Source organism: Hyla sarda, chromosome 10 (genome assembly GCF_029499605.1).
Source record: "Hyla sarda isolate aHylSar1 chromosome 10, aHylSar1.hap1, whole genome shotgun sequence".
Classification (NCBI taxonomy): Eukaryota; Metazoa; Chordata; class Amphibia; order Anura; family Hylidae; genus Hyla; species Hyla sarda.
Window position 1 is genome coordinate 17,379,127 of NC_079198.1, and position 18,859 is coordinate 17,397,985.

At 44.0% G+C, this 18,859-nt stretch overlaps 2 protein-coding genes across 3 annotated transcripts in view; one reads left to right on the top strand and one right to left on the bottom strand.

The window, feature by feature from the left end:
- Positions 1–16,379, top strand: part of ATP1A3 (ATPase Na+/K+ transporting subunit alpha 3) — a 94,560-nt gene extending 78,181 nt beyond the window's left edge. The window contains exons 15-23 of the mRNA XM_056542938.1: positions 301–451; positions 1,940–2,108; positions 3,004–3,158; positions 3,990–4,113; positions 5,214–5,359; positions 6,613–6,743; positions 10,919–11,020; positions 12,492–12,583; positions 14,199–16,379. Of these exons, the coding sequence (XP_056398913.1) occupies positions 301–451; positions 1,940–2,108; positions 3,004–3,158; positions 3,990–4,113; positions 5,214–5,359; positions 6,613–6,743; positions 10,919–11,020; positions 12,492–12,583; positions 14,199–14,227 (1,099 nt within the window). The 3' untranslated portion in view covers positions 14,228–16,379. The remainder of the gene's footprint in view (positions 1–300; positions 452–1,939; positions 2,109–3,003; positions 3,159–3,989; positions 4,114–5,213; positions 5,360–6,612; positions 6,744–10,918; positions 11,021–12,491; positions 12,584–14,198) is intronic.
- Positions 16,380–18,846: 2,467 nt separating this feature from the next.
- The window catches only part of RABAC1 (Rab acceptor 1), a 21,693-nt gene continuing 21,680 nt past the window's right edge, over positions 18,847–18,859 (bottom strand). For both annotated transcript variants that reach the window (XM_056543383.1, XM_056543382.1), the window contains exon 6: positions 18,847–18,859. This exon is cut by the window's right edge and continues 456 nt beyond it. The gene's annotated coding sequence lies outside the window, so the exon portion shown is untranslated.

Here is an 18,859-nt window from a genome sequence, read left to right on the forward strand (position 1 = left end):
GCTTCTTAGACCATCTATGAGCGAGGAGGGAATATTGGGAGATTGTGCTGAATGTTTTGGCTGAAGTTCAGGTAACTTAAAAAGAGATATAGAGCAGTGGTCTCCAACCTGTGGACCTCCAGATGTTGCAAAACTACAACTCCCAGCATGCCCGGACAGCCGTTGGCTGTCCGGGCATGCTGGGAGTTGTAGTTTTGCAACATCTGGAGGTCCGCAGGTTGAAGACCACTGATATAGAGTAATAAGAGTTAATTGTCCTCGCGTTCTGTATGTGTAACTTGTACATTTTTGACTGCACAGGGATGCTAAGGCCTGTGTAATCCATGGTACAGACCTGAAAGACATGAACGCCGAACATATGGACGAGATCCTGCAGAACCATACAGAGATTGTGTTTGCCCGTACATCCCCACAACAGAAACTCATCATTGTGGAAGGCTGCCAGCGCCAGGTGAGTAAAATAAAGGACAGACAGCGCTCCGTAGTGTATTAACCAAGAGATGCACTGGGGGGGGGGGGGTGTTAGACAAAATGCACGCTTACCCCAGGAGGTTACACCCCACCAAGTGCAACAATGGATTCGAATAGAAAGATAACGAGTGACTGCAACCTTTCCACGTCCGATGCAATGCAATCTTAAAGGGGTTATCCAGGAAAAAACTTTTTTTTTATTTATATATATATATATATATATATATATATCAACTGGCTCCAGAAAGTTAAGAAGATTTGTAAATTACTTCTATAAAAAAAAAAAAAAATCTTAATCCTTTCAGTACTTATGAGCCGCTGAAGTTGAGTTGTTCTTTTCTGTCTAAGTGCTCTCCGATGACACCTGTCTCGGGATCCGCCCAGTTTAGAAGCAAATCCCCATAGAAAACCTCTTCTACTCTGTGCAGTTCCCGAGACAAGCAGAGGTGTCAGCAGAGAGCACTGTTGCCAGACAGAAAACAACAACTCCACTTCAGTAGCTGATAATTATTGGAAGGATTAAGATTTTTTAAAAGAAGTCATTTACACTGTTTAACTTTTTGGAGCCAGTTGATATAAAAAAAAAATTTTTTTTTTTCCTGGAATACCCCTTTAAGAAGTAGCCTCCAATGGTTGATGGGATACAAGGGGCTGGCACAGTAGTAGAAGGGAACTGACGTTTAATCACCCATGATGCAACGGGTTTCACAGTACAACTGCTTCATCAGGCATCATGCCTGATGAAGCAGTTGTACTGAGAAACGCGTTGCATCATGGGTGATTAAACGTCAGTTCCCTTCTACTACTGTGTCAGCGCCTTGTATCCCGTCGACTAGAGATGAGCGAACTTACAGTAAATTCGATTCGTCACGAACTTCTCGGCTCGGCAGTTGATGACTTTTCCTGCATAAATTAGTTCAGCTTTCCGGTGCTCCGGTGGGCTGGAAAAGGTGGATACAGTCCTAGGAAAGAGTCTCCTAGGACTGTATCCACCTTTTCCAGCCCACCGGAGCACCTGAAAGCTGAACTAATTCATGCAGGAAAATTCATCAACTGCCGAGCCGAGAAGTTTGTGACGAATCGAATTTACTGTAAGTTCGCTCATCTCTACCGTCGACCATTGGAGGCTACTTCTTAAGATTGCAGCGCCAGGTGAGGGCATAGCTGGGGTTTTTGTCTTAGAAATAATCATGTACATTGCCAAGCAACTTCCTCCAACTCAGTGGGACACTTCAAAGAATGGCAACGTCTATTTTCCCATCATGCAACGCGTTTCGCCAGATTTTGGCTTCATCATATTTATATATATATATATATATATATATATATATATATATATATATATATAAAATAAATTTATGGTACATACGGTCATTTAGTAAATTTACAGAAAATGGATGATTTACCAGTAATGGACAGTCATAAACCAGACACAAAGGACTTAGCTCATCCGTATTCTTTTTCGCAGGGTGCCATTGTGGCTGTAACCGGTGATGGTGTAAATGACTCCCCTGCTTTGAAGAAAGCCGATATTGGGGTGGCTATGGGAATCGCAGGTTCTGATGTCTCTAAACAAGCAGCGGACATGATCTTGCTGGATGATAATTTCGCTTCTATCGTCACTGGTGTGGAGGAAGGTAAGAAGGGATAACGTTGAAGAGTTAAAGGGGTATTCCATGAAAAAAAAACGTATTTCTTTTCCATATCAACTGGCTCCAGAAAGTTAAAACAGATTTGTAAATTACTTCTATTAACAAATCTTAATCCTTCCAGTACTTATCAGCTGCTGAAGTTAATGTTGTTCTTTTCTGATTGACAACAGTGCTCTGTCTGCCTCGGGAACTGTCCAGAGAAGGAGCAAATCCCCATAGCAAACCTCTCCTGCTCTGGACAGTTCTTGAGACAGACAGAGGTGTCAGCAGAGAGCACTGTCAGACAGAGAAAAAAAAAACAACTCAACTTCAGCAGCTGATAACTACTGGTGGGATTAAGATTTTTTTCATAGAAGTAATGTACAAATCTGTTGAAAGGGGTATTCCAGGCCAAAACTTTTTTTTAAATGTCAACTGGCTCCGGAAAGTTAAACAGATTTGTAAATGACTTTGATGAAAAAAATCTTAATCCTTCCAATAGTTATTAGCTTCTGAAGTTGAGTTGTTGTTTTCTGTCTAACTGCTCTCTGATGACTCACGTCCCGGGAGCTGTGCAGTTCCCATGGGGATATTTTCCCATCATGCACAGCTCCCGGGACGTGACATCATCAATGAGCAGTTAGACAGAAAACTTCAGAAGCTAATAACTATTGGAAGGATTAAGATTTTTTTAATAGAAGTAATTTACAAATCTGTTTAACTTTCCGGAGCCAGTTGATATATAAAAAATGTTTTTTGCCTGGAATACCCCTTTAACTTTCTGGAGCCAGTTGATATGGAGAAAAACATTTTTTTTTTTCATGGAATACCCCTTTAAAACTAAGATCATCCGTGTCATCTTCTTAGGTATATAAATATGAATAACATCTTCTATGCGCAGGTCGCCTTATCTTTGATAACCTGAAGAAATCCATTGCCTACACCCTGACCAGTAACATTCCTGAGATCACCCCCTTCCTGCTCTTTATCATGGCCAACATCCCTCTGCCTTTGGGCACCATCACCATCTTGTGCATTGATCTGGGCACTGACATGGTGAGTGAGGAATCTGGAGGTTTTCCATTAATAATTTATGTAATCATTTTTTTAGGGAAAAATAAATAATTTATGTAATATTTATTTTTATGGGAAAATAAAAAATGTTTGTAATAATTTTTAAATTTATATATTTTTTTTAATATAAATAATGTCATCATTTTCTACATGTTTTACCATTAGAAGATTCATTATACACAAAGAACCTTCACTATGACTAAGGGTGCGTTCACACGCTCTCTGTTTTTGCGGGTTTTCCGCAGCGTATTTGAAAGGGGCGGGCTCTTCTTGGCTGTCCATAGCAGATTGTCCGCGGCGGAATTTACGCTGCGGAAAATCCGCCGCAGTCCCTACTGACTTCAATGGGGCTTGCGTCGGATTCTCCACAGCGTAAATTCCGCCGCGGACAATCTGCTATGGACAGCCAAGAAGAGCCCGCCCCTTTCAAATACGCTGCGGAAAACCCGCAAAAACAGAGCGTGTGAACGCACCCTAAGGGTACATTCACATCAGGATCAGATTCCTCGCACACGATTTTTTTTAGTACGCATGCGCAGTAGACTTCAGAACACATAAACTTAACTTTATTGCCATTGGCCTACATATTACCTTTAAAAACACGATCAGATTTTTATTGAAAATCGGATGGAATTTTCATCTGTACGATTTTTGGATACGATTTTAAGATCGGATAGCAAATACATTTTCACATACGATTGTATATGATTTTTTGCAATCCAAATTCATCCGGTTTTACGGTCCGATAATGGTTAAATCGTGATGTGAACCTGGCCTAAAACATGATAAAAAATAACAAAAACTATTTAATAGGTTCCCGCCATCTCCTTGGCCTATGAAGCAGCTGAGAGTGACATTATGAAGCGGCAGCCAAGAAATCCCCGTACAGACAAACTGGTGAATGAAAGACTGATCAGCATGGCATATGGGCAAATTGGTGAGTAGTGTTGAGCGGCATAGGCCATATTCGAATTTGCAATATTTCGCAAATATATGGACGAATATTCGTCATATATTCGCTAAATTCGCATATTCGTAATATTCGCGTTATATTTGAGAAAATTCGCATATGCGAAAAGTCGCGTATGCGAAAATGTGCATATGCTACAATTAGCATAATCGAAAATTTGCATGTGCGAACAATTTGCATAAGCAATAATTCGCATATGCGAAAATTCGTACGCCAGTCTCACACAGTAGTATTAGAGCCTTCTTTAGACCACACAAGCTGGAAGCAGAGAGGGGTGATCACTGTACTGTGAAAAAATATATAATAATAATAATAATATTCGTAATTACGAATATATAGTGCTATATTCGCGAAGATGCGATATTCGCAAATAAAATTCGCATTGCGAATATTCGCGAGCAACACTATTGGTGAGTATAAAGGATTGTATATGTAGCCACCACATATATGACTGAAGCATTAGTAGGTAGGTTCGCGCCCAGCAAATTAAAGGAAACCTTTCATGAGTTTAAAGGGGTACTCTGGTGCTCCGGCGTTCTGAACGCCGGAGCACCGGAGTACCCCTTTAAACTCATGAAAGGTTCCCTTTAATTTGCTGGGTACGAAACCTACCTACTAATGTGCTCCGGGGTTCCGAACATTTAGTTCAGAACGCTCAGAGCAGGAGGCCTTGATCGTGATGTCACGGCCACGCCCCTTGTGCCGTCACACCACGCCCCCTTCATTCATGCCTATGGTTGGGACATCACGGCCACGCCCCTCATTGCCGACATGCCCCCCATGGGAGGGGCCCCCTCCCATGGACATGAACGAAGGGGACGTGGCGTGACGCCACTACTGTAGGAACCCCGCATTTGTTTAGAATGACGGGTGCTGCGGTAGATCGCTGGGCAGTGGGACCCCTGCGATAACCCAGTGTTTTGGGTTTAGTGGGGGTGAACTGGCTGACAGTTTTCCTTTAATTATTTATTAACATTTTCTAACCAAGCAAGAATAGTAAGTGAATATATTTGGAGGTTCCAGCTTTTCTTGATCACTTAGTGTTTCTCTTTTATCTCTCTTTTCAGGTATGATCCAGGCTCTTGGGGGTTTCTTCGCATACTTCGTCATTTTGGCAGAGAATGGTTTCTTGCCATCACACTTAGTTGGCATTCGGTTAAATTGGGATGACAGATCCTGTAATGACTTGGAAGACAGCTATGGCCAACAATGGGTGAGTGGCTATCATGTACTCATGACGGATCCTTAAAGGGGTACTCCAGCGGGAAACAATTTTTATTAAATCAACTGGTGCCAGAAAGTTAAACAGATTTGTAAATTACTTCTATTTAAAAATCGTAATCCTTCCAGGACTTATCAGCTGCTGTATTCTCCACAGGACGTTCTTTTCTTTTTGAATTTCTTTTCTGTCTGACCACAGAGCTCTCTGCTGACACCTCTGTCCATTTAGGAGCAAATCCCCATAGCAAACCTATCCAGCTCTGGAAAGTTCCTGAAATGGACAGAGGTGTCAGCAGAGAGCACTGTGGTCAAACTGAATAGAACTATACTATACTATTCCTGTGGAGCATACGGCAGCTGATAAGTACTGGAAGGATTAAGATTTTAAATAGAAGTCATTTACAAATCTGTTTAACTTTCTCGCACCAGTTGATTTGAAAAAAATAAAAAAATAAAAATTCATAAAAAGTTCCACCGGTGTACCCCTTTAATTGCAAACTTTGATAGAGATCTTTACTGAAGTCCAGTTACACACTTAGGCCATCTCAAGGATATTGCGATGTTTATAATGAAGCATTATTTTGCCTCCTCCACATTTCCACTGGTTACTTTGATGCAGCACCTTTATAGGGGTACTCCGGTGGAAAACTTTTTTTTTTTTTTTTATCAAAAAGTTAAACTGTCCAGATCAGCATATGTTTTCTATGGGGATTTTCTCCTACTCTGGACAGTTCTTAAAATGGACAGAGATGTCAGCAGAGAGCACTGTGCTCGTGATTCAGCAGAGAGCTCTGTGTTCCAAAAAGAAAAGAATTTCCTCTGTAGTATTCAGCAACTAATAAGTACTGGAAGGATTAAGATTTTTTAATAGAAGTAATTTCTAAATCTGTTTAACTTTCTGGCACCAGTTGATTAAAAAAAAAAGTTTTGCACCGGAGTACCCCTTTAAAGCGTGGTTAAAGACACATGCAGTACATACAATACCTCAAATATCTCAGGGAATGTGTCCTGCCATTTACAACAGGAGATACTCAGACCCCCCCCCCCCCCTCCCCCGCACAATGACCTCTGCACCCTCCCCCGCACAATGACCTCTGCAGAGGTCACAGAGCATGTCTAGAACTCTCATAATCAAAAGTCATAAACTCTGACAGGGTTGTCTCCAGTCTACTGTGCCTATACCTCTGGATCTCGCTGTAAACATGACTATACCTTCATTGACTTCTTGTCTATTCTCTTCTGCAGACATACGAACAGCGTAAGATTGTGGAGTTCACATGTCACACGTCCTTTTTCGTCAGTATTGTGGTCGTACAATGGGCCGATGTCATCATCTGCAAAACCAGAAGAAACTCTGTGTTCCAGCAGGGCATGAAGTAAGTGACCGGGGGCACAAATAGGTAGCTGGTAACTACCAACAGGCATCTACCAGGGTATGATATGATGGCCGGAATTTACAGACCTTAAAGGAGCATTTCAGCGCAAAATAATTTATCCGCTATGCAAAGGATAGGGGATAAGTTATAGATCACGGTGGTCAGAGCGCTGGGCCCCCCCGGATCTCCTGGACGGGGCCGCGGCAGTCTGCAGGAAGTGAGGTTTCATCCCCAGCAGAAAGCGGCGGCAGATACGCCCCTCCATGTATCTCTAGGAGATCCCCAGCGCTCGGCCCCCCCGCGATCTCTAACTTATCCCCTATCCTTCGGGTAGAGGATAAGTTATATTGCACTACAGAACGCCTTTAAAGGGGTACTCCCCTAGAAAACTATTTTTATTTTTTTTAAATCAACTGGTGCCAGAAAGTTAAACAGATTTGTAAATTACTTCTATTAAAAAAATCTCATCCTTCCAGTACTTTTTAGGGGCTGTATACTGAAGAGAAATCCAAAAAAGAAATGCTTTTCCTCTGATGTCATAACCACAGTTCTCTCTGCTGACATCACGACCACAGTGCTCTCTGCTGACCTCTGCTCTCCATTTTAGGAACTGTCCAGAGCAGGAGAAAATCCCCATAGCAAACATATGCTGCTCTGGACAGTTCCTAAAATGGACAGCAGAGGTCAGCAGAGAGCACTGTGGTCGTGACATCAGAGGAAATGCATTTCTTTTTTGGATTTCTCTGTAGTATACAGCCCCTAAAAAGCACTGGAAGGATTGAGATTTTTTAATAGAAGTGAATCACAAATCTGTTTAACTTTCTGGCACCAGTTGATTTAAAAAAAAAAAAAGTTTTCCATGAGAGTACCCCTTTAAGGGTCTATTCACACGTACAGTATTCTGCGCAGATTTGATGCGCAGGATTTCAAGCTGTGTTTAGTCATTCAGTTTACATTGAAATCTCCAGCAGAAAATCCTGCCCATCAAATCTGCGCAGAATACTGTACGTGTGAATAGACCATAAAGGGGTACTCCGGTGGAAAACTTAATTTATTTATTTTTTTAAATCAAGTGTGCAAGAAAGTTAAACAGATTTGTAAATTACTTCTATAAAAAAAAATCTTAATCCTTCCAGTACTTATTAGCAGCTGTATACTACAGAGGAAATGCTTTTCTTTTTGGATTTCTCTTCTGTCATGACCACTGTGCTCTCTGCTGACACCTCTGTCCATTTTAGTAACTGTCCAGAGCAGGAGAAAATCCCCATAGCAAACATATGCTGCTCTGGACAGTTCCTAAAAAGAGGTCAGCAGAGAGCACTGTGGTCGTGACAGAAGAGAAATCCAAAAAAGAAAAGCATTTCCTCTGTATTATACAGCAGCTGATAAGTACTGGAAGGATTACGATTTTTTTAATAGAAGCCATTTACAAATCTGTTTAACTATCTGGCACCAGTTGATTTAAAACAAAGTTTTCACTCCACTGGCCAGTGTTCAGAAGGAAATGTTCCGAACACTGTTCTTGTGCTGCGGGGGGCAGCCACGCCCTCTTGTGACATCACATCACGCCCCCTCAATGCAAGTCTATGGGAGGGGGCGTCACGCCCCCTCCCATAGACTTGCATTGAGGGGGCATGGGCGGGATGTCACGAGGGGTGTGGCTGACCCCCGCAGCGCGAAAACAGCGTTCGGAACATTCACTTCCGAATGCTGGCCAGTGGAGTACCCCTTTAACTTGGTTGTTACAGAAACAACTCAGCTTGTGGTGCAACTACCATTAATGTCAATGGGGGTTATGCAATCTGGGTAAAAAAAAGTTTTGACTGTTTTTGGTTTCCCAACCACTAGAGGGGCCTGGGGAGCGCTCAATCTTCAGATAGATGCAGGTTCCAGAGTTCGTATGTATCAAACATTTATGGCATATTTTGTGTACATGCCATCAATGTCCAGATGGGAATATACCTTTAAAGGGGGTACTCCGGTGGAAAACTATATGTGTATATATATACATATATATAAATAAAAAAAAAATTTTCATATCAACTGGCTTCAGAAAGTTAAACAGATTTGTAAATTCATTCTATTAAAAAAATCTTAATCCTTCCAGTACTTATCAGCTGCTGTATGCTCCACAGGAAGTTGAGTTGTTCTTTTCTGTATGACTCAGTGTTGACCCCTTTGTCCATGTCAGGAACTGTCTAGAGCAGGAGCAAATCCCCATAGCAAACCTATCCTGCTCTGGGCAGTTCCTGACACGGACAGAGGTGTTAGCAGAGAGCACTGTGGTCAGACTGGAAAGAACTACACAACTTCCTCTGTAGTATACAGCAGCTGAAAAGTACTGGAAGGATTAAGATTTTTAATTAGAAGTAATTTACTAATCTGTTTAACTTTCTGGCACCAGTTTATTTGAAAAAAATAAATAAAAACAAATAAAAAAAAGTTTTCCACCGGAGTACCCCTTTAAGGACTGGTTTACATACAGTAAGGCTTTTTGAAGTCCATATAACTTTGCATATTCTTTCTGTTTCCATAATATGTAAAGAGTCCCAACTGGAGGGATATCACAGGGTTGGAATTGGTATATTTGTATTAAAACAAATGCATAAGAAGTGTAAGCCATATACATGTGACTAGAGATGAGCGAACTTACAGTAAATTTGATTCGTCACGAACTTCTCAGCTCGGCGGTTGATGACTTATCCTGCATAAATTAGTTCAGCTTTCCGATGCTCCGGTGGGCTGGAAAAGGTGGATACAGTCCTAGGAAAGAGTCTCCTAGGACTGTATCCACCTTTTCCAGCTCACGGGAGCACCTGAAAGCTGAACTAATTTATGCAGGAAAAGTCATCAACTGCCGAGCCGAGAAGTTCGTGACGAATCGAATTTACTGTAAGTTCGCTCATCTCTACAAGTGACCAAGTCCTCACCATGTATTGTTTCTCCACTTATTGACGAAGCAAAAAAAAATTATTCACCAAGAAGTTGTTGGAATGGAAAGAAATGTTATGTGTGTGAATGTAACGTTAATATATGTAAGTGATTACGAAACAATAAAGAGCGAAAAGATACGTTTATCGGGGAAAACTGTACAATTAAAGGGGTACTCCGCTGCTCAGCGTATGGAACAAACTGTTCCGAACGCTGGAGCTGGAAGCTCTTGACGTCATAGCCCCCACCCCCTCATGACATCACGCCCCGCCCCCTCAATGCAAGTCTATGGTAGGGGGCGTGGCGGCTGTCACTCCCCCTCCCATAGACTTGCATTGAGGGGGTGTGACGTGACGTCATGTGCGGGCGGGGCTATGACGTCACAAGTTCCTGGTGCCGGCTCCAGCATTCGGAACAGTTTGTTCCAAACGCTGGGCAGCGGAGTACCCCTTTAAAAGGAGCCTCTGGAGCCTGGATTCTAGATGAAATATGGTTGGGCATACACGGAAAGACATTTTGTCCAGTTGACAGACTTTGAGAGGGGGGCGCAGCATCATTAGACTGAGAGAAGCGGGATAGCCGTTTCGACAAATAGAAACCTGTCATGGAACATACAACAGGTTTCTATTTGTCAAAACGGCTATCCCGCTTCTCTGTCTAATGATGCTGCGCCACAATGTCTTTGTGTGTTGTAGAAGCATGTGTTGCAGTCTACGATCGATCTCCAATCTCTCACCAAGAGGTACACTATCCTAAAGTAGCCTCTGAGAGCAGTTTAATAGGCGGAGCACATTTATGCCCTTTTGTGGCCTAGTATCTAATCAGACCCCACCTCTAATCACTCACATATAAGTTTTGGAGTAACCCAACATTTCTATCTGGTGCTTTCTTTTTTTTTTTTCTGTTGTCAATGAGTCTGTTTGGCTTTATTTCATAGTTTCCATCACATAGTTTTTGGGGTTTCTGGCTTATTAAAAACGCCATGTGTTTTATTGCATTTTTAATGGGGTCTTGTAACGCTTGAGTTTATTCTACATTCTTCAACTCCTATATAGAAGCCTATAAAGTCAATGCAGTTTTCTTACAAAGTCCCCTGTAACCGAAAGCTCCGAGCAGTGCCAAAGGGGTTTGATCTCTTTATAGAGACGTTTTGTTTTTGGAAATCGGGGAATCTTCTATAATCTTATTCATACAGATGAAATGACTCTTAACCAACCATTCTGTGTACCTCCTTATCTTTACAGGAATAAGATTCTCATTTTTGGCCTATTTGAAGAAACAGCTCTTGCAGCATTCTTGTCTTATTGCCCTGGGATGGACATCGCACTGAGAATGTACCCATTAAAGTAAGTGTGAGAGTCAATGGACTTCCTCTAATTCTTAAAGGGATACTCCACTGGTAAAAAATTTTTTATTATTATTAAATCAACTGGTGCCAGAAAGTTAAACAGATTTATAAATAGCTTCTATTTAAAAAAAATTTAATCCTTCCAGTACCTATCAGCTGCTGTATGCTCCAGAGGAAGTTCTTTACTTTTTGAATTTCCTTTCTGCCTGACCACAGTGCTCTCTGCTGAAGGAACTGTCCAGAGTAGGAGCAAATCCCCATAGAAAACCTATTCTGCTCCGGACAGTTCCTAAAATGGACAGAAGTGTCAGCAGAGAGCTCTGTGGTCAGGCAGAAAGGAAATTCAAAAAGAAAAGAACTTCCTGTGGATCATAACAGCAGCTGATAAGTACTGGAATGATTAAGATTTTTTTAATAGAAGTCATTTAGAAATCTGTTTAACTTTCTGGCACCAGTTACTTAAAAAAATAAAAATAAATGTTTTCCAGTGGAGTACCCCTTTAAAAAGAAGGGTATACATGACTTTATGAACACGTAGAAAATGTTAGACGTCTCCATCATTGTCAGAAGAAATCCTGTTTACTATTAAAGGGGTTATCCAGGAAAAAACTTTTTTGCTTTTTTTTATATATCAACTGGCTCCAGAAAGATTTGTAAATCACTTTTATTAAAAAATCTTAATCCTTTCAATAATTATCAACTGCTGAAGTTGAGTTGTTGTTTTCTGTCTGGCAACAGTGCTCTCTGCTGACATCTCTGCTTGTCTCGGGAACCGCCCAGTTTAGAAGAGGTTTGCTATGGGGATTTGCTTCTAAACTGGGCGGTTCCCGAGACAGGTGTCATCAGAGAGCACATAGACAGAAAAGAACAACTCAACTTCAGTAGCTCATAAGTACTGAAAGGATTAAGATTTTTTAAATAGAAGTAATTTACAAATCTGTTTAACTTTCTGGAGCCAGTTGAGATTATATATATATATATATATATATATATATATATATATATATATATAAAAAGATTTTTTCCTAAGGTACAGTTTTCATGGCGGCCACTGAGCCTAATAATAATCCATCACTTTCCCATACACAATTTTACCAGCTACTTGCTTACAGGCCGAATGGCTACTTGTTAAAGGGGTACTCTGTTGCCAGGCATCTGGATAGGGGATATGATGTCCGATCGAGGGGGGGTTGGGAGGCTGGGTTTGGGAGGCCATAGTCGTGACGTCACACCACGCCCCCTCAATTCATGTCTATGGGAGGGGGCGTGGCCACGCCCCCTCCCGTAGACATGAATAGAGGGGGCGTGATGTCACGATCACGGCCTCCCAAACCTGAGTACACACCTTTACTGTGATTTCTATTTATGTCTAAGACGACAATAGCCAAAAATAACAAGATATGTCTGAATAGCCGATTTATTTGGAGATCTAGTGATCTAAATCTTGTTTGCTTCATCTTTTCACATAGGCCCAGCTGGTGGTTCTGTGCCTTCCCATACAGCTTCCTCATCTTTGTATATGATGAGATCCGAAAACTTATCCTTAGGAGACACCCAGGAGGTAAGTGGACAGTGTAGAGACAGGGCCCTTGTATGGACAAGCATACAGCTAAACACATACAATGCCAGTCTCTGTGGATTTCAGCTCGGATTTACCGTTGTTCCAAAAAAAACGGTCTAATCTCCCATGACAAGACTTCCCTGGTCCCCGAGTCGATCCTGGTTTCCAATGTTGCCGTGTTAACATGCTGCGGCTTCAGTGTGTCGTGTCCACACACCATTACTGGAGCCAGAGGTACAGGGGCGGGTTGGGAAGGCCCAGGGAAGCCTCGGCATGGGAACGGCTGTTGGAGTTCACCCTTAGGGTACATTCCCCCTGGGCGTATACGTAGCGTATTTCACACTGCGCAAAATTTGCAGCAGGAAATACGCTGCGTATCCCTCACTCACCATACACACAAGGCTTTCCGGCGGCAGCCCTATGCGTGTAGTGAGTTTTGGAGGCGGGGCCGTGTGCCGGAGTGACTGTGTCGCGCGGCTCTGCCTCCAAAATTCACTGCACACATAGGGCTGTCGCCGGAAAGCCTTGTGTGTATGGTGAGCGAGGGATACGCAGCGTATTTCCTGCTGCTGCTGCAGATTTTGCGCAGCGTGAAGTACGCTACGTATAGGCCAAGTGGGAACGCGCCCTTAAACGGGTGCTCCAGTGGAAAAAAATGTTTTCCAATCAACTGGAGCCAGAAAGTTAAACAGATGTGTAATTTACTTTTATTTAAAAATCTTAATCCTTCCAGTACTCATCAGCTGCTGTATGCTCCACAGGAAGTTGTGTAGTTCATTCCAGTTTCACCAGAGTGCTCTCTGTGGATACCTCTGTCCGTGTAAGGAATTGTCTGGAAGTTTGCTATGGGGATTTGCTCCTACAATGGACAGTTCCTGACACGGACAGAGGTGGCAGCAGAGAGCACTGTGGTCAGACTGGAAAGAACTGCACAACTTCATTTGTAGTATTCAGCAGCTGATAAGTACTGGAACGCTTAAGATTTTTAAATAGAAGTCATTTACAAATCTGTATAACTTTCTGGCATCAGCTGATCTGAAAAAAAAAAATAGCTTTCCACTGGAGTACCACTTTAAAGGAGTAGTCCAGTGGTGAAAAACTTATCCCCTACCCTAAGGATCGCTGGGGACCCCCGCGATCTCCTGTATGGGGCCCTAGCAGCCCGCGGGAAGGGGGGGGGGGGGGTGTTGACCACCGCACGAAGCGGCGGCTGACACGCCCCCTCAATACAACTCTATGGCAGAGCCGGAGTGCTGCCTTTAGCAATCTCCGCCTCTGCCAAAGTGTTGTATTGAGGGGGCGTGACGGCTGCCGCTTCGTGCAGTGGTCGAGACCCGCTATCTGGCCAGTGAGCCGGGGCCCGTACAGGAGATCGGGGGGGGTCAGCGGTCGGACCCCCCGCGATCTGAAACGTATCCCCTATCCTTAGGATAGGGGATAAGTTTTTCAGCACTGGACTACCCCTTTAAAAGTCCACCACAAAAAATTGGCAACATTTGGTGCAAATTTAATGGTGGATTAAGGGTCGGATTTATTGAGGAATTATCTACAACAAATCTGTACGGACATTCACTCCTCATCAAGTAATAATCTGTCTATATTCCTTTCTTCACAGGTTGGATAGAAAAAGAGACTTATTATTAAATTCCCAGAGATGCATCTCCCAGACCTGGACCCTCTCCAACCTCTGAATTCCCCTCCCCCAACAAAGAAAAAATAAAAAACAACATAAAACAAAATGAACCCCCGAAAAAAAAAAATTAACAAAAACAGCAACAACCACCACCACCACAGGTTTTCAAGAAACGCAACGTCCGCTGTGAACCCCGCCCCCCAGCCTTCTGTTCCAGATTCCATTTTGGTTCTTTTTCAACTCATTTCTCCCCCCCCTCCCCACCTTTTTTCTGTAAAATTATAAATATATATATATATATATTATATATAAATATAAATAGAACCAGATTTTTTTTTCTTTTTTTTTTTTCTTCCTTTTTATTATTTACTTTTAATGTTATATTATTAAGGAGGGGGAGAGAGAGGTTTGTAACAGAGAAAGTGACGGTAATGGAAACGGCGATGACGGCGAACGCTAACCCCTTCACTGCTGGCAATTCTAGTACTGAAGGAGTGCGAAGAGCGATTTGGGAAAGGGAAGGTGGAGATATAAAAAAAAATAAAAAATTAGGGGGGCTGCAATAGAACTCTCTTCCTATTAACCTCTATGCTGCCAAAGGCGTATGAACACAGCTCTGCGTATAGCAGTAACGCGCTGTTTCATAAGCTCTGGGGTTAATCCAGGGATTTTCGAGAGCACCAGTAATGTGGTCACAAGAACAATGTGTCTGGTGAAGAGCCGTAGGGTTTTAAGGGGCATTAATAGGTCCCTGTTACCCCCGCCCGCTCCCCTAGACTTCCGGAGAGACCAGCAGAGCATCTCTCGTATTGAAGTCTTATTTGTGTAATAATCCCCCCTTCATTCAACCACCCGCTTACTATTCCTCCATATCTGATGTACTCAGTCTATATGAGAGCGAGAGGTACATGTATCTGTCTGTGTATTAGGAGGGGGTGAGAGGTACATGTCCTGACGTCTGTGTATTAGGAGGGAATGATGAGTGTGTGTCCTGATGTCCTCGTATTTGCAGGGTGTGAGAGATACCGTATATGTCCCTGTTCTTCGTGTATAATAGGGCAATGGCTGCAGACAAAAAGGACCGGGGGCCGCAGGGACTTGTCAGCTTCGAAATCAGTAAATAACATAGGGTTACAGCAGCAAGACCGACAACGTATCAGGTTGAGAGATCACGGGAGTCGTAGGACAACGTATCGGGTTGAGAGATTAAAGGGGTACTCCGGCCCTAAGACATTCTATGACCGCGGGGGTCCTGCCGCTGGGGACCCCCGCAATCTTGCATTCGGCACCCACCTCTTTGAGCTGCACGCCACGCTGCCAGCTCACAAACTGCCGGGTGCAGACCATGACTCCGCCCACGTGTGACGTCACGCCCCACCCCAGCTATGCAAGTCTATGGGAGGGGGCGTGACGGTAGTCACGCCCCCTCCCATAGACTTGCATAGCGGGGGTGGGGCGTGATGTCACACGGGGGCAGAGCCGTGACGTCCCAATACTCCGGCCCAGTGGTTGGCTCCCGGCAGTTTGTGAGCTGGCAGCGCAGCTCAAAGAGATGGGTGCCGAATGAAAGATTGCGGGGGTACCCAGCGGTCAGACATCTTATTCCCTATCCTTTGGATAGGGGATAAGATGTCTTAGGGCCGGAGTACCCCTTTAAGGGAGGTATTGGATGTTGGGTTGAGAGATAAAGGGAGGTATTGGGTTTTGGGTTGAGAGACCATGGGAGGTGTCGAGCAGTTGTCAATGACTGGGTAATGGAGAGGGTTCAGATGGTGGAAGCGCAGCAGCAACATCGTGTATGGGAAATGGTTTTATTCTTGATGGATAGGAGAACGAGATATGGAGGCTATCGATAAAACAGACAAAGCTGGAGCGGGTGGCAAAGAAGATTCAATAGGCAATAAAGAGGTGAAAGGTCAGCCAGGGAAACGGAGCAGTAGCTGGGGAGGTCCTAAATCGGGTGGCAAGAGGGCTCCTGGTACCTCTGGTAGGTGGACGATTGACTGCGGTTTTTGTCTCTTATTTGTCTCCACCCCCCTCTCGCATTAGTTTTTTGTCAGGTTGTCAACATATATTTTTTTTTATCTTGTGTTTTTCCTGCCATTTTCTGTGATTTACAAAAATAAATAAATAAAATAAAAAAATACCCCAAAAAACTGCAAACGGACTGATTTGTACTGTGTGTTGGAAATCGGGGGATACGGAGGGGGTGGTTAAAACCCGGATGTGACGAAAACCACCGGCCGTACAGCATGTACTTGATTGGGGCGAGAGACAATCCCATTGGCAAGTGTGGCACTTCCATAATTCCTTTAAAGGGGCTATCAGCCGTTCACAGAATAACTAGCCTATTGTTGGGGGTTTGACCACTGTGCTATGTTGGGATGTCCCATAGAGCAGTGTTCTCCGAACCGGTGTGCCATTGTGGGTCTATGGGACAGCATTTCGGCTATGTCCAGCACTCCCGTAGAGATATATGGAGTGGCGGCTCCTGCTTTGTTCAAGGGTCATAATGTAGATGGGGCCCCGTACAAGAGATCGCAGGGATTCCCAGCAGTCAGACCCCCCCCCCCCCTCCCGCAATCTAAAACGTATTCACTATCCTTTGGATAGGGGATAAGTTTTGCCCCATGATATACAGTTTCTCCTTTAAAGGCCTTGAGGGGAATTTATCAAGGTTGGTGTAGGTGCACCTTGACTTCTTGAGTAAATCAAAAGTTGCAGGAAAAGTCACATGGAAAAAAACATAGCCCCCCTCAGTAGGGGCAATCTGCTCACCCTTGGAGAGGCATGTCCCAACCCCCGCCTGAAGCAGGGACTGCCATGCCCCCTTCATATATGTCTATGGGAGAGACGTTCGGCTATCTTCAGCATTCCCGTAAAGAGATATTGGGGGGGAGGGGTGTAGCGTGGCAGCCCCTGCTTTGGGTGGGAGTCGTGACGCACAGCTCCAATGTAGAGTAGAGGGCCCATACAGGCGATCGCGGGGGCCCCAGTGCTCGGACCCCCATGATCTAAAAGTTATCACCTATCCTGCGGAAACAGGATATGCTGGTGCTAGGAAACGCACCATCTCCATAGACAGCAATGCATTTTGGACAAGTCAGTTCTTTTGGCAGAAGCCGGAATTGGGTTTTCCACAGCAGACGTTTTCACCATGGAAATTCCGCCGTGTGCGTGGTGCAGCAGAATCCCGTTGCAATGAGATTCCGCTGGAACAGAATTTCTAAGCTGAAATTTTTTCACTGAATCCCACCCATGTAAACATGGCCTCAAGGAGTGACCTCTCCAGACTAGGCAGCGTAATGATAAGTCAGGCCATAGTCACACGAAGGAATTTCAGAGTGGAAAGTTCATCACAGACGAGTCTCATTATTGTTAATGGGAAGCTGCTGCACCGTGCACACAGAGAATTTCCGGCAGAATGAAATTTCGATTCTAGTGTCCGTCGACATGTTCATTCTTTTGGAGGAATTTGCTCGAAAATACACTGGTGTCTATGGAGACGGCGCATTTCAGAGCGGCCCTTTCAGAGAATGCAAAATAAATAAATAAAAAGCAGAATGCTTCTTTAAAGGAGTACTCCGGCCCCAAGACATCTTATCCCCTACCGAAGGTTTGGGAATAGGATGTCAGCTCGCGGGGGTCCCGCTCTCAGTCTGATTGCGGGGGTCCCGCTCTCAGTCTGATGCCTACTGACCACGGGGACGGAGTATCGTGACGTCACGACTCCGCCCCCCCGTGTGACGTCACGTCCCGCCCCCTCAATGCAAGTCTATGGGAGGGGGTGTGACGGACGTCACGCCCCCTCCCATAGACTTGCATTGAGGGGGAGGGATGTGACGTCACACGGGGCGGAGTCGTGACATCACGATGCTCTGTCCCCGTGGTCGGGAGGCATAAGACAGAGCCTCCAGCGCTTCTGGTAGTACTTACATGTGGGTGCTGCATGCTAGATTGCAGGGGTCCCCAGCGGCGGGACCCCCGCGATCAGACATCTTATCCAATATCCTTCGGAGAGGGGATAAGATGTCTTTGGGCCGAAGTACCCCTTTAATAATTAATAGTTAAATCAATGTTTAGAAGGAGTCGTGATGTCACGATACTGTGGAGAAGTTCAGTAAAATCAGAAATTCGCACTGAATGTTCAGAAAAGCTGCAGATCTTGTCAATCACAACAGATCAGAGCTCTGGGACCCCCACAAATCAATAAGGAAAACACTGTCCCTGTACAGCGGTATTGTATGGCAGCTGTACGGGGGTGAGTGATGAAGATTAGAGATGAGCGAATTTACAGTAAATTCGATTCGTCACAAACTTCTCGTCTCGGCAGTTGATGACTTATCCTGCATAAATTAGTTCAGCTTTCAGGTGCTCCCGTGGGCTGGAAAAGGTGGATACAGTCCTAGGAGACTCTTTTCTAGGACTGTATCCACCTTTTCCAGCCCACCGGAGCACCTGAAGGCTGAACTAATTTATGCAGGATCAGTAATCAACTGCCGAGCCGAGAAGTTCTTGACGAATCGAATTTACTGTAAATTCGCTCATCTCTAATGAAGATACATGGCTACCTCCTAATATTACTGCTCTATATTGGAAATAAAACCTAGTAATGACCAGAAGCATGGTGTCTTATTACAAGT